Source organism: Pseudopipra pipra, chromosome 15 (assembly GCF_036250125.1).
Source record: "Pseudopipra pipra isolate bDixPip1 chromosome 15, bDixPip1.hap1, whole genome shotgun sequence".
Lineage (NCBI taxonomy): Eukaryota > Metazoa > Chordata > Aves > Passeriformes > Pipridae > Pseudopipra > Pseudopipra pipra.
In genome coordinates, this window is record NC_087563.1 from 1,682,830 (window position 1) to 1,698,855 (window position 16,026).

Below are 16,026 nucleotides of genomic sequence, written 5' to 3' on the forward strand. Positions count from 1 at the left end.
GATTAAGCAAATTAGGAAATGTTAAATACATATTAAATTGCTGTGCCATAGTAAATGTTTTCACATTGGCTCTAGGGTGAAAGAAATACATGCAAAGAAATTACATAAACCTATTTGAAGAGTTTGTTCACATTTAATGTTCACTGCACAAAGAGCACAGGAGCTGAAAGCCGGGCTCAGCTGTCCGACGGAACCTCGGGGTACCTGCGGCTGGGCTTCCTCGAGCAGCTCATCTGCAACATCCTCATCTGGAGTGTTGGTTTGAATTTTAATAGCACTTCAGCATGTTAACATTTAAGGTGTTCCAGAGGGTGTAATTTGAGGTGAACTGTTCCCCCTCTCCTGCGCTGCCTCTTTTCGCTCTTACCAGGAGGCTGAAATGAAGTATCGTTGGAAACGTTTTGCTTTTTTTGCAACAGTATCTGTTGGTAGGTTCCTCCCATGTTAAGATTGTGTAATTTGGCACAGAGTTAAGAGTTAATGTTCAAACAGGGTGAGTTGTTTCCTTTCTGAAGCTCCCTGTTCTTTGGCCCTTAACCAAACAAGGGCTATTTAGCACCTTGCCAGCGAGTTTCCTGTTTAGGAAACTGTTAACACGAACTTTATGGGCGCTTTTCTTAGCGAGACGTGTTTTTATGTGCACTTGTTGTGAAATAACAGTTATTACCACAAGTGTGTATCTGAGTCTCTGAAGTCTGGAACTCTAATGTAACATTCACATTGTTCCCTGGGAGCTGCCTAGGGTGTCAAGGTGTAACAGGCTGGGAATAAATCCCAGCTGCCCAGAAAACTCATGTAAATGTGTTTCTTCTGAGACTGGAAACTCACTTGCCTGCCGAGGAAAAGCACATCTGAGTGGCATCTGGGGACTTCTGCCAGCACAGGAGCTCTGATGTGGCAGCCTGAAACTTCACATGTGATGTGGAGAGGCAAATTGGCATGTCTGCCTCAGGAATAAGCTTGCTAGGACCAGATAACCCTTTCAGGGGCTTCTCACTTACCCCACTCCTGGAGCAGCAGCAGAACTGGTTTTCCTGCTAAATCCATGCGCTGGGAAAGTAGAATTGCACCCTGAGGCTGGTGTTGTCATTTAGTTAGGCTGACATCTTGTGGAAGCCTTCCTAGTGTATTAAGAGCAACAAATAAGCTAATTTTACTTGATGTAGATGTGGGCTGTGTGACTTTGCTGTGCTGGGGGCCTGGAGGATGCAAGCCCTGGAGTTGCAGGTGATGGGTGCCCAGGATGTGCAGCCACGTGTATGGCACCATGCAGGCATCCAGCTCAGCCCTCTGCCTGGAGGAGTGGCTGTGGTAATTATTGCTGGACGTTGGCACGTTAGAGACTGCAGGAGTATTTGCTGGTTTTCTGCCAGAAGACAGTGTTTGTGCTGTGTCACAGGGCTGTGAGGCAGGGGGGGAGCAGGGGTGTGTGGCTGCAGCATTCCCATGCACGTCCTGTCACTGGGATGTGCTGCCTTGGGGCTGGGTCACCAGGGAGCCCTGAGAAGTGGGCATAGGAGAAAAAGGCATGTCTGAGATGATCCAGCAGCAGCAGATGTGTCCAGAGAGGGCAGTGGGAGGAGTGGGACAGAGCACCATAGGTTGAGTGTCCTTGTCTTCCTGGGAGCAAAGGACACGTGTGCTGCCATGGAGCATGGTGGCTGTCACCATGATGTGCCATGTCACCTCCCTGTCTGGCAGCTGTCTACACCTGGCACTGGTTGCACATTTTAATTCCTCCTTGTACCAGGGTGAGTGCAGGAGCCAACCTCTCTGTGGGCACAGCAGGGAGTGTGGGACCACTGTGGGTGCAGCCTGGCTGTGGGGAGGGACAGTGGGGTGGGAGTGGTGTAGCACGGCCAGCTGTGCAGGAGGGACAGTGCAGGCATCTTTATTCTCATTCAGGTTCTTGCTGACCCCTGGATGATGCCATGCAGCCCCTGTGCTTGGCTGAGCTGTGGGCTCACCGTGGGAGACTCCTTCCTGCAGCAAACCAGTGTACAGTCCAGCTTCCTCAACCGGCAGAGCTGGGATGTGAAAACACTGCTGAAATTCCTGTGTGTCATACTTCACTGCTCACCCTTCCTGGCCTTGGATCAGCACTGTTATATCTGGAATTTGTTTGCAGCCCTGCTGTCACAGTGATGGAGGGGTGTGGATGGTTGTGCTCTGTAGACATGGAATTAGGCGAGGTGGCAAGGCAAAACCAAACACGAGGCAAAATGCACCTGAGCACTGAATCTCCTGCCTCCCCACGAAGCTGAACTCGGTGGGAGCACACTGACATAGCACTGCCTGCCCAGAGGAAGGTGTGCCAAGCACTCATTTTTCACTTATGAAATCCCCATCATTAACCATGGTGCTGCCTCTTGTACTGACAGCCCAGAAGACAATTCACAGATCACCTGAAGCAGAAACCGCTCTGCAAACCATCTTTTTTGGGTAATTGTGTGGTGGGCGGCAGGTGGGACAGTGAGAGCTCGCAGCAGTGGCACATCTGGCTCACATCTGGGTGCTGGTTGGGGGGGGAGGGATGTTGGGCTCTGCAGGGATGCTGTGAGGGCTGGTGCTGGGCAGGAGGCACTGTCTCCCTCAATAGCTCTGTGGGTTTAGCTTAACCCAAACTGATGATGAGCCTTTGATATTAACACTGGAAGTTTTTGGTGTTTAGCTGCAAAACCATGTCTTTGAGTAACTCATTGCAATTCCTGTGCTGCTGGTCCTGGTGGCATGAACTGCTACTGCTGTGCTCTGGTACCTTTATTAAAGTTGGGATTGGGTTCTATCAGTAGCTATAGGAAAAGATTCTGGTTTTCAGTTGTTTAAATTCTGCTGGCACACCTACAGCAGGAGTGCTTTGTGACAGAGGTGATGATTCCTCTCCCCTCCCTGTATGCAAATCCCCTTTCTTTGCTTTGAGCCACCAAAACAAGCCCTGCTGGGGACACTGGTGTGAGCTGGGATTGAAGGGATGTGACAGGGAATGCTTGTGTGCTGCTCTCCAGTCAGGGCAGCAATGGTGGGGGAAGAGCAGAAATTACAGGGGATGGGGGAAAGAAGCAATTTTTAACACCAATTCTATCCTCTTTGATAAAGATCTGATTTAATTTAAAGTAAATTTGCACTGTGGCTAAATTTATTATCCATGATACTGGACAGAGCTGGGGTGTCATTCTGCAAAATGATTGACGTGGTCATCATGACCCTATTAAATCTACTGAATCTATTAGCTGCTCACTGACTGCAGGGCTTGTGATTCCCTCAGCAGCGTTTTGTGCTGAATATCTAAAAATCCTATTAGGAATCTGAATATTCAGGCTTTGCTATTGTGAGTCCTAGTAATCCCATGGACAGGAAAGGATGAGAGCTGGGCTGTGTTGTGCTGTGGGTCATTAGCTGGCTCATCACTGAAGGTTTAGAAATGAGGACCAATTTTTTAATGGTAAGGCTAATTGGGTACTGGAACAAATTACCCAGAAGTGGTAAACTGTCAATTGGAGCCTTTAAAACATGATTTATTACTTAAGAGAGGGAGACCAGCTCAAACAGGACTTTTGAGCTGTAGGGTGGAAGCAATGGGTAAAATTCATGGTATTTGTGGGAGCCTGGACAAAGTGACTGTGCTGTGGCCAGGGATGGTCTTCGGTGTGTTCCTGTGCCCAGGAGGGTTTGTGCTGCCACAGGCTGTGCAGGTCTTCATGTGCTCCAGAGCCCACGGTCCCACTGGCTGCCTCCACTCAGACCTAATGGGGTTTGATTGGTCCCACCGTTAGTGTTTATGTTTGATTGTAAAAAGAAATTTCAGTGGGGCAAAACTTGATATCCTTGTCTCCAGGCCTGGACCTTGGTTAGAATTGGCTGTGATGGTTTAAGATGTTAATGGCAGCAGGGTCTTCCATAGCCACAGAGGTGGGGTCGTCCACCTCGTCTGTCCTCTTCTGCCCCATTCACCAGTCCTAACGAAGGAGCCCCATCAGTAACTACACGTGCTAAGTGGTTGAATTACCACAGCTAAATTAGCAGGGAGCTTTATCCTCGACCTTCTGAAGGAAATTCTGGTCATGCTTTTGACAAGCTTCTGTACTAAAACTTCTGAATGCCAACAAGATGGAAATAAAATGGGGCTGCCTTCCTAAAATCTAGTGGGATTAGATTAAACAGCTCTTGCAGTGCTAATAGGTGGTGTAGTTTCATGGGGAGGGATCAGCCGTCTGAAATCGGTGCTGCTCAGGCTCTAATGTGCTCTTCGGGGTGTTTTACGTAGTGGTCTCATGAACTGAATGTCCATTAGTGGAAGCCATCTCTTGGTTTTCCTCTCATCCAAAAGGCATCTGGTGCTGTGCACTAGAGCTGTTGTGGGCTGTGAAGCCGGGGACAGCAAAGTGGAATTGATGGGTGGCCTTGCTTCAAATGCCTGCTCCTGCTTCATGTTAAAATGGTAATGTGGGGGCACCCAGGGAGAAGTAAAATGGTACTTCTTGGAACAGCTGAATGTTTGGCTTTCTACATAATGCATGAGGTATCTCTTAAATCCAAAGATATTCCTGGGAAAAAAACCCCACATGTACAGGGAGGGGTGCCATGTGTTCAGCAACATGGTCACGTTGCCATAGGTAAACTGGTGTGAAACACCAGGAAGAACAAGGAGCTGCCTCTGTGGGTTGATGACTCAGAGCACCTTGTGGTTGGTGCAGTGGCAGGTTTTGGGGTGCATGGCCCCCTTGCCCCCTTCAGGGTCCAGGCAGTGCCCACCACCACCAGTGCACCCGAGCTGTGGCTTCAGGGCAGGCTCAATGGGGACTTTCCAGCCTTAACTGCAGCTTGTCTCTCACATCCTCTGAGCAGGGAGCAGCAAGCTGTTGGGCAAATGAGCAGCATTAGCTTTCACTTTATTTAGAGACTTCAGCTCCGATTTTTGAACATGGAGTGAAGAACGGGCCAGCTCAGGGCTGCCGAGGGCTGTGGCATCGTCACAACAAGCTCCTGGGTGTAGTTTCAGTCACTTTTCAGTTACCTTTTGTGATGACAAGCAAATCACTTGATCAGGGAGTGACAAATCTTCAATAATTCATTAAACTGTAATGACATTACAACATCCTCATTACTCCCCCCATTCTTTATTCGTGCTGTAGAGTGGACTTGATGTTTTAGATTCAAGGCTGCTCATCCAGATATTTCAAACCAGCCTGTCACCTGGAGAATTGATACCTGGCATACCCTCACTGCAGTGCTGCTAAATGGGTTTGCTTCTCGACTGGATAATTATATTGATTGTGGCTTAGAACTTCAGAAATTGGATTGTGGTTGCATGAAGTGTGTTTTGAAACCCTAATATAAGCTATGTCATACAGAAAAAACTCCCAGCAAAACCAGACCACCACTATTGTCTTATCTGACACTCTGATTTTGGTACAAATGAGGATATTTTTGACCCAGTGTCTGATGGAAAAGAGAAGCTGCCACTGCTGTTTGGCCCTTTGCCCTCTCTAACAGGGCTCACTCAATGCGCTGTATCAAACCTCATTGAAGTCCAACTCCCTGGGGATGGGCCTGGGGACTGACTGGAAATGTTGGATTTCATACCCAACAAATGTTTTATAAGGACTGTATACTTTTGATTTTGGGCTTTTGACTGCCTGCTCAAGGGCAGTGTTGTGTGACACTGGGGATGAGGGTGTGTAGGGAGCACTGCTGTCCTGCCCACACCAGCAGGGAGGTGGAGACTCTGCCTCCAGTGTGCATAATCACTTAAAAAAAACCCCAAAGTAAAGAAAGAAGTTGACAATATACTTGAAATTAATAGTACTACTTCTGCTTTTTGCCCCTGAATGCGTGTTTAACTCTTTGTCTCTTGTTTTTCAGGCTGGACGCAAGGAAAGAAGTGATGCCCTGAACTCTGCCATTGATAAAATGACCAAAAAGACCAGAGACCTGCGCAGACAGGTAATGGCTGTGTTAGAGCTGAGGCAAAGGAGTGCATTTCTGCGTGTTTGCCCTCTTGGGACTGTTACCTGGGGATTTGTTTCTAGTGGGTAGTGGGCTTGCCTGCTTGTTTTTAGTGAATTAAAAGCTAAAAGCTTCCAGTGTGTGGTTCAGAGCGAAGCATGGGGTGGGAATGTAATTCCATGTTACCTCTGTGGTAAAGATGTTGGATTCTTAATTGTCTTCGTGGCAAGAGAGATGAAGAAATCCCCAAAAAACCCCAAAACCAACTCCCACTTCATGGATTTTGAAGATAATCACATATATTTTATAATTCTAGGGCTGTTCATCTCAGCCTATTTTATTTGAGGATTGTATTTATGCAGCATCAGCCTTTTGTCTGTTTGGTTGTAAAGCAATATATTCCCCCTTTTGAGTAAACAGGAGTATGGATCAAGTTTGTTGAGAAATGTTTTTATTCTAGTAGAAAAATAAAAAGTTAAATCAGCGTGTTGTTTAATCATCTCGGGGAAAGCAGCAAATTTACTCAGACAAAACCAATATGAGCTGCTAAATCAATATTTGTGGCCAAACTGGTGACTTGCACTTCTATAACTAATCCATTTTTTTAAGGAGATTTACTTTAAATTGAAGCAAAAAGTGTATAGACAAGACTTACTGGAGGGAAAGCCTTGGTCACACAAAGGAAAAAGGATCAATGACAAAAGTAGTTTAAGCTTTACGTATTAATACAGTCGAAGGAAGCAGCAGTGGAACTGCTGAGGAATAACTCATTCTTTTATTTTTATTTTAGCTCCGCAAAGCTGTTATGGACCACGTATCAGACTCTTTTCTGGAAACAAATGTTCCACTTTTAGTATTGATTGAAGCTGCCAAGAATGGCAATGAAAAAGAAGTTAAAGAATATGCCCAGGTTTTCCGTGAACATGCCAACAAATTGATTGAGGTAAGATGGTACAAATTAAAATAAAATTATTGCCAGTTAAATTAAGGCAAGATGAGGCAAAACACGTTTTTTGATTCAGCTGAAACATGCAGAAATTTCTGTAATAAATTTGTTTTTAAAATTTTATTTAAATGAATTTAAAGGCAGTTTAATTTAATATTTAAATAATTTTAAATGTAAGCTTATCAAAAAGCTATCAAATAACCCCTGTAGTTGTAGATATTATACAATTTGAGTATATGATAAATTGATTTGTTACTTGGAGGTGGTGAATTGGAGTAAGGGAGACCATGGCAAGACTGTCCTGCTGGATTGAAGCCTGGAGGTTTTTTCTTTTCAGTAAAATCCAACTGAAGATAAAAAGACCTTTTCTTGGAAGACCTTTAGTGCAGGGAAAGCCTTGGTCACACAAAGGAAAATGAAATGGAAATGAAACCAACTTGTGTGTTTGTAAAGAGCAAACAACAGACAAACAAAAAACTTGGAATGACAATAAAACTGATCCCTGCCACCTCTTTCTGATGAAAACCCGAAGGCTGTCCAGTTGGTGGTACTGCAGACCAAAGCTCTAATTGGTGGGAAGACCAGGTTAAATGGGGCCAAACTGTCTTAACCAGAATCACAGAATTATTTGTCTTGGAAAAGCCCTCCAAGATCGAGTCCCCCCTGTGCCCCATCCCCACCTTGTCCCCAGCCCAGAGCACTCAGTGCCACATCCAGCCCCTCCTTGGACACCTCCAGGGATGAGGACTCCAACACCTCCCTGGGCAGCCCCTGCCAGTGCCTGAACACCCTTTCCAGGGAGAAATTCCTCCTGCTGTCCAACCTGAGCCTCCCCTGGCACAGCTGGAGGCCGTTCCCTCTCCTCCTGTTCCTTGTTCCCTGGGAGCAGAGCCCGACCCCCCCCGGCCCCCCCCTCCTGTCAGGGAGTTGCATTAAAGGTCATTAGACTGCTGCCAAAGGAAGCAGATTTCCAAGGGTGGTGTGTCCATAAAGAGCAGCAGCAGTTCATGCCCTGTGTTCATGGATATGTTTTGGGACCCTCGGCCTCTTGCCGCTGTGTTTGCGTGAGAGTTCTGTGCCAGTTGATGCAAGGAACAAACAGCTATAGGTATTGTTGAAGAAACATGCCACTAGGAATAAGCTTCAAAAACCCCTCCTGTGCTCTTCAGGGCTTTGAGGCATTGGCTGGTTGTGTTTAACCTTAGCAGCTCCCTGAGAACAGTCCCAGGCTGGTTCATGTGCTTTTGCTCTCTTCGTATCTCTGTGTTTGATAATGTAGTCCATGTGTCTCCTGGGCTCATAGGGAATACTCTCACAGCTTGACAGATTTAAATTGCTCAAGAAAAAGACTTATCAGACGTCAGTAAAAATAGTTCCTGACTCTTGCACAATATACTTTCTTGGGGCTCCGAGTGCAGTGAGTAACTGCCCCATAGTCAGGGGTGCATCAAGCTTGTCCAGCTCTTCAGAGCTGCTGTCTAAGCAATGAAAATCTTTAGTTCTTTGGGGGCATCCATTCTTCATTTTTGGCCTGGCACATTTCAGTGTCAGTGCCATCCTCCTGGAGTTTCAAAGTTACTCTAATCTCAGTTTTAAGGAACTCACGTTGTACTGCAAAGCAGCATATGGAAGGCAGTGCTGCTGTGCCCTGCCTTGGCAGCAGGATACAGCCCTGGGAACACTTTGAAGTGGGTTTCATTTAAGCCTCCCTTCTTCGTGTTGCAAGCCTAATTTATCTAGAAAATTATTTTTAGGGCTTGTTTACAGAAGTTGCCTGGTGTAACAATAGCAGTGCCTGTTCTGCCAGAGCTGTGCCACCTCCTCAGTGGATGCCTGGTGTCCATGCACCAAGTTTCTGGGCATGATTACAGAGGAGGGATTGTGCTGCTCTGTCCATGAGCTTCTCTCCCCCTGCTTTGCCAGGTGAGCCCACACTCCTGCCCCCTCTGCAGCTGTGTCCCAGCCACAGCACTGTCCTTGCTGGGACCTCAGAGCACTTTGCACTGGCTTTACCTGGTGTGCAAATGCTAAGCTGCAAAGGAGTTTTGCTGAGCCTCTGCACAGCCAGACACTCTTGTCTTCCAAAAAGGACACATTCAACAATATATCTCACTGACATCAAAAGGTTCTGTTAGAATGATGTGCTGCTTTTGAAGGCTTGCTTACTGCTTTTGCTGTCTGAAATGTAACTGTAGCTATAGAGAAGCATCATCCAGATGGCTTATAAACCTCTTCCCTGAATGGAGATGGATTAATATATAAGCTTAGCTTTGACAGAAGGGGAGTAGTACTCCTGCAGAGCCCTTGTCCCGAGGGGCTGGAGAGCCCCTGGGAGTCATACACGGTGTCAGATTTACTGTGGAGGAAGATGGGTCAGAGTGGGTAGCACTTACAATGTTTTGGTGTGTCTCTGTCAGAATGGAGAAGGATGTTTGCAAGTTCCCTTGTCATTCTGCTCCTGGGCAGGGAACTTGGCTGCAGGTATCCAGAGAAACAATAAAAGATTGTGTAAGAGCAAAACAGAAGATGTTTCACTGGGTGAGATGAGAAGTGATTGCTTCCACCTGCTTTCAGTGGAAGATAAGTGTGCTGGGGAGCTTATCATAACTACCCTCAGAAGTGCTGCTGAGTGACTCAAGACATCAAATGTGACAAAACAGCTGCGGCACGGAATGGAGCTGTGTTGTGTATCATGCTGTGATTGACAGTGTTGCAGATGCAGAGGAGAACATGTCCTTCCCTGTAGTGCTGAGTGAGGGGAAGAAAGGCGTGTGAGAGACCTGCTGTGCACGAGGGAACCCAGCACATCCCCCTCTGGACTGGTTTTACACGCTGGGTTCGGTACCCGTTTGTGCTGTGCCCTGGAGGAGTCAGTGATGCTTTCCTGGTGAACCAGCCACTGAGAGATATATACTGAGAGAGTAGATGTTTAATTATTTTTTTTTAAATACTAAATTGTTACAGGAGTTGGCCAGGCAGGAGGAGTGGCAGTGCTGGTTTTCCCCTGGGTTAGCACAGAGAGTTCTTGCTCCTGCAGTGCAGAGGTGTTTGTGGGCCCTCCAACTACCTGTAAGGAAATGCAAGCACATGATTTGGATAATTTCATTTTGAAACATTCCCTTCTTGGCAGCAGAACACTGCTTTGTGGTTCCTAACGTCCAGGCAGCCAAATTTGACCAAAAGGTGCAATAACCACAAAAATGTGATTTGCCTGCTGGGTCTGTGTCTTCTGGAGAGCCCATACCAAAGCCATGTCCCAAAGGGCTCCCATCTCATTTGTTTCCCATGTAGTAAAATACTAACCCTTTTCTCCTGCCTTTTGAAAGCTGAGTAATGGTAAAATAGTAGAATGAGACTTGTCTCAGTTGAATACTAAGTTTCAAAGGTAGCTTTCAAAGTTGCTCTGTGCTAACAGACCTTTAACTAGTGAGCACTCTGCCTGGGTTTGGCTGAAGGAGTTTAATTCAGGAATTGAGAAGCCAATTTGAATGCAACACACAAGAATAACAGAAAAGACAGTATTTTGGGAACCAGCTTAAGAAAAAGTTAAATTCACTTGTGAACTATGGAAGTCTTCCTAATTTGCAGGTTGTGAAGTAGTTACTACATTCCAATGGTTTTTCCAATGCTGGGTGAGGTAGCCTTGGCTCTCCAACCTCTAACTTTGCTCTTGAGGAAAGACAGCTTGGCACTGGCATCCTCAGATCCTCCCCAGAAGAAACTGGGCTGCCCTGCGACTCGGTGCTGGTGTTTAATGATGTCACTTAGCACCACGCTGGCTTTTTGTCCCTCCCAGCCTTTGAAGAGTGTTTGTGCCCAGCTGCCTTTGTGTGGTCACTGCAGGGGCACTCCTGGCTGCTCTCTGAGAAGGGAAAGAGCCAGAGATGTTAAGAAGAAACCTTTGCTACACTATTGAATGCTTGAGAAAAATAAAAATTAGCTTGTCAATTTGTCACTTTTTAGTTTTAATGGAAAAGCTTTACAGGCCTTACAAAATCAGGGAGTTAAAAGGTAAATAAGAACAGGGTCCAAGGTAAAATCCTCCAGTAGCTACTTGCTGAAGAGTATTTTGGAGAATATTTTTGGAGTTAGTAATTCCTTAAAAAGAATAAATAATCTCTTCTTACTCTGGAACCCACTACTTATTTGTCAAATGTTTTTTCTTAACTTAGATTTTATTTATAAGTCTCTTTCTCAGAGAAATGTTGGTAAGACCAGGGAGGCAAAAGCTCTCAGTGGTGTTTCATAAGCATTGATTTTTTTTTTCTAATTGCTTTAATTTATCTGAAAAGACTGCTCTGTGCCTTTTTTTAATGCACTGGGTTGCATCTTGCATATGGAGAGATGATTTTCTCATTTTCGGTGAAAACCCATGAACAGATGCAGACGGCAAATTTATTTGCTTGGAAAGAATCACATTTGGGCACTTGCAGCTCCATAAGCTTTCTGTAGCCTCTTGCAGTGACATTTCCCCCTCCTGTTGCCCTCACTGAATAGCTCGATGTCCTGGAGTCATTCTCCAGCCCTCAGTCTAAAAATACCCCTCTCCCAGAGCCCGGGGCCTTGCACACTTGCTGCATTTTTCTTGCAATTATCCTGATTCGCTCAGACTTGCAGCCCCTATATTCTTCAGAGAGTCTTAACAACTGCAGGTTTTTTACTTGTGAAAGGCTTTTAAAAAATGTGAATTAGGTGAAACGTAGCTTGGGTTTAAAATAAAAACTGGCTTTTGGACTGGAGGCAAGGTGAGGGTTTTGAAAAGCTGAGGCTTGGCTGTGCTGTGTTCAGGAGGGATAACTTACCTGGGCATGGCAAGTTACCATTTCTTACAAACAAAGCATGGGTCCAGCAGATCCAGAAGTTAATCTGGTCTGACAAGATTATCCTTTGTGTCTATCAGCCACCTGATCTCCAAAGTTCCTGCAGAGTTCTTCAAAGCAGCATCTTTGGAGTTGGGAGTGGACTGGCTTTGCTTATTCTCTCAATCTCTTCCCCCCTGCCAGCACACGTGTGGGTCAGTGCTGCCAGGCAGACATGGGGTATCTTGAGTCATCACCCAAATCACATACTGGCTTGAAATGTTTTTCTGAATTCTGTTAATCTCTCAAAACCCAGCATTTTCCAGCACCTGTTTTTCCTGCTCAGTACCTTAATTTACAGAGGAAAAAAAAATCTGCCAACTCAGGTTTGTCTTTTATTGCTTTTATTTTTAAGGTAATTGTCTATTACAAGGAAAATGTTGTTACCCTGTGCTCTGGAAGAAGAGAGACAAGAGTTAGTCCAGACTCATTCCCCATTTAAAATGGAGACCAAAATGAGCAAAATGTCTCTTGCAAAGCACAAGCACGTTTTCTGTAATTTGTCTATAGATAACCTTGGCAGCAATTTAAAACTAATGTCTTCAGTAAATGACCAGTGTAACTCTAATGTGCCCTCTAAAGTCTGACACTCTTCAACAACCGATGTGCTTTCCTTTTAAGTTCATTTTATTAGTCAACTAATTCATAAATAAATTAAATTTTACTCGTAGAACATGCTTTCCTTACATTCATAATCAGGAAAGCAGGAAAGCCTCAGCAGAAAAATGTTCCTACATTTTTCAACAAAACTGGATATACAAATTTAATACATCATACATAAGTAAAGGCAAGTGACCTTTTAATAGGATAACTTCTGTTCTCGTAAGGTTATTTTTGAGGCCAATCTTCTAATGCTACACCAAATAATGTATGAAAGGGTCTGTAGAATGCTGGTAGAGTTTAAAAATCATGTTGGAAGAGGAAAAAGAGACTTCAGGGTAATCTTTCTGTCCACATTTCATTGTAAGTGCACACAGGGAAGCAAGGCAGTCAGTAATGTGCCAGGGACACTGATGGCACAGATGAAGGGATTGAATCCTCACGTGTCTGGGCAGCGACTTGGCTGTTCGGAGACATTTCTCTGTTGGAAAATCATCTCAGTTTGCTGCTGCTTCGTGGAGGAGAGACATTTCTGCCATCCTTCCCCACAGGGCCAGTCATCATGGGCAGGATTGTTGAGAAGGAAGGGCTTGGTGTGTACACACTTGGGCCGGGGGGGAGACGTGAAGGGTGTAGAATTTGGAGGTGAACGAGTTTAGGGTTTGGGAGATTGTGTTAATGTGCTTTTATCCCACTAGAAACAGCCCTGTATTTACTCAGTTCCTTTTTCCTTTGGAGACAGAAGCTTTTGGGGAAGGGGAATCTGTAAAAGAGGTTGGTAAGTCTGAGCACAGTTAAGTGTGGTGGTGTTGACGTATTGTCTTCAGAGGTGGGTAAGAAATGATAGAGCCCCATTTCATCTTCCAGATGTTTGCATGTTAATTCCAACAGCATTTTTAAGTAGCTTTTTGAGTACAGCTTTTATAGATGTGGCATAAATGTCTTAATTCTTGATATTTAGCTAAAAGCCTTGATGCATGTCTGGATTTTCATCATCTTAGTCATTAGCAATATTAGATTATTAGTCATGTAGTGTCATCAAGGAGTTGCCTGAAATCTGCTCATTACTAATACTGTTTTGTCGTCTTCTTCAAGAGCATAGTGTACTTACAATTACAGTTACACTTGCCATGAACAGTTGTCTGAATCACCAAAAACTGGTTTAAACAGCTAATAATAGGCACCAAGTTGGAAACCTTTGTCAGATCAGAAGGCAGCATGTTCTGAGTGATGAGCAAAATGAGATAAGAAAGAATTACAATTTCACAGAATCACAGACTGGTTTGGGTTGGAAGGGTCCTCAAAGCCCATCTCATCCCACCCCCTGCCATGGGCAGGGACACCTCCCACTAGCCCAGGTTGCTCCAGGCCCCATCCAACCTGGCCTTGGACACTTCCAGGGATCCAGGGGCAGCCACAGCTTCTCTGGGCAACCTGGGCCAGGGGCTCCCCACCCTCACAGGGAACAATTTCTTCCCAATATCCCATCTATCCCTGCCCTGTGGCAGAGTGAAGCCATTCCCCCTTGTCCTGTCCCTCCAGGCCCTTGTCCCCAGTCCCTCTCCAGCTCTCCTGGAGCCCCTTTAGGCACTGGAAGGGGGTCTCAGGTCTCCAGGCTGAACACCCCCACCTCTCCCAGCCTGTCTTCATTTCCACTAGGTAAACATAAAGACATTTCTGGAAAAGGGTAATTATTTGGTTACTGTCCAAATATCACTACTAGAAACACTTTTATTTTAAAGAAAGGCATTTGTGTTGCTAAGAAGCATCTCAGCTGAGGATTTGAGAGTTTGAAAGTTTCAGCTGAAGCTCAGCTCTCCATCACACACCAGTGGTGTCATTGCTGTCGTGATGGCTCAGATTGACTTGTGTAACTAATGTGTTTTGTGCTTATAACAACATTTTAACACTTTTAGCTTGTTTGTCTGAGGAAGGAATAGTTCCTGTGCCAATAGTTACATCTGCTGCCACAGCTGCATCGACGAGGGGCACGGTGCCCACATAGCACACTGGTGTTCTTTACCAGCTCTGCTTTCTCTCAGGTCTTTAGAGAGGATAATCCACCAGTCTGGGAATAGAGGTATTGCTGTACTACCAGCACTTTCCTACTGGGGGTATGTTTTATGCTATAGATGTATTAATTCCCTTCAAACACCTCTTCCCCCTCTTTGACTGAAAAACTTCCCTGTTGGCAGGAGAGAAGTGCTCTGCCTGCTGCACTTGCTGTGCAGGAAATGGAGCCCAGTTTGGTTTGTCATGATACACAAAGTCTGGATTTGCCCAACTGTGTGAAAAATGGCCCTTCCCTCGGAAACCTTGGCAACATGTGGTCACGCTGTTGGGGAAGACATTTCCTCTGGGCATGGAAGGAGCTCACTAGTGTGGAGCAGAGCTGCAGCAGGATAGCTGTACCTGGAATGGCACCAGGTAGCTGGAATGGTGTTTGGAGACAGCTCTGGACAGAGTGAAAGCCAAGTGCAAAGCTGTGTTCCTCAACTAGATTTTTAGACACACAGATCAGTTTGAAATGGGGAAGTTTTAGGATTTGATCCCAAATGAAAGGTGGTTACCCATGAAAATATTAAGCAATTGCCTCACTATAATAGGGAGCAGAAGGTACACAATATATATATTTTTATACTATTATACTATTTACTAGAGCATGTAGTGACAGGGCAAGGGGGAATGGCTTCCCACTGCCAGAGGGCAAGGATAGATGGGATATGGGGAAGAAATTCTCTGTGAGGGTGGGGAGGCCCTGGCCCAGGTTGTCCAGAGAAGCTGTGGCTGCCCCTGGATCCCTGGAAGTGTCCAAGGGCAGGTTGGACGGGGCTTGGAGCAACCTGGTCTAGTGGAAGGTGTCCCTGCCCATGGCTGGGAGCTGGAAGTAGATGGTTTTGAGGTCCCTTCCAACCCGAACCAGTCTGTGATTCCATGATTTTGTCTCTGATCCCTTTTTTCTTGCCATCACTTGCCAACCTGTTGAAATAAAAACCTCTGTAACCTCTATTTCTCATTGCCCCAAACATTTGAATCAAAAATGCCAACCCTTTACTTGCCAGTTTTGTTCCATCCAGGTGAAACCTCCCCTCCTTGTGTTTATAACCAGACTGGAAATTCAAACTATTCTCATGTTCTTTGTGAGATTGTAGAGCTCTGGAAATAGTTCTCTCATTGTAGTCCTTCATTCCCCCCGGTTCTTTACGTCTGGAGTTTTTCTGTGTATGCTTTGTTTTATTTAAAGACTTGGACTATTTTCAGTTAATACATTGGGATTCTGTTGTTCACAACAAGCTCTTGCAAGGTACCTTCTGTGGAGCTGCAGCCACATGCAACTACTTAAGTCACATAAAATCACAAGGCAGTTGACAGCGTGGCTCTGGTGACTCGCTGCACAGTCCCTGTGGATCTGATCCAAAGTCCTCCTGCATTAAAGAAGTGGCTCTGTTTTGTGTAATTCCTACCTAGTTATGCCTCTGTAAAACGAGGGGTTTGTAGGGTTAGAGCTATAACACATCTAGAGCTGCAGCACTTCTCCCTGTGCCCTGCCTGCTAGGGCTGGATGTTAAAACGCTCGCATTTGTCTTGAATATTGAACGTAGTGTTCAGGTGAATAAATAAATGTATGGACTTAGTGAATAATGAAAGCCTTTTTGGAGAGGGATGGAGATTACA

At 45.4% G+C, this 16,026-nt stretch overlaps 1 protein-coding gene across 3 annotated transcripts in view; it reads left to right on the forward strand.

Annotated features, from left to right (window-relative positions):
• The window catches only part of CTNNA1 (catenin alpha 1), a 119,144-nt gene that overhangs the window by 63,107 nt on the left and 40,011 nt on the right, over positions 1–16,026 (forward strand). For all 3 annotated transcript variants that reach the window (XM_064671411.1, XM_064671412.1, XM_064671410.1), the window contains 2 exons: positions 5,863–5,943; positions 6,737–6,889. In XM_064671411.1, the coding sequence (XP_064527481.1) occupies positions 5,863–5,943; positions 6,737–6,889 (234 nt within the window). The remainder of the gene's footprint in view (positions 1–5,862; positions 5,944–6,736; positions 6,890–16,026) is intronic.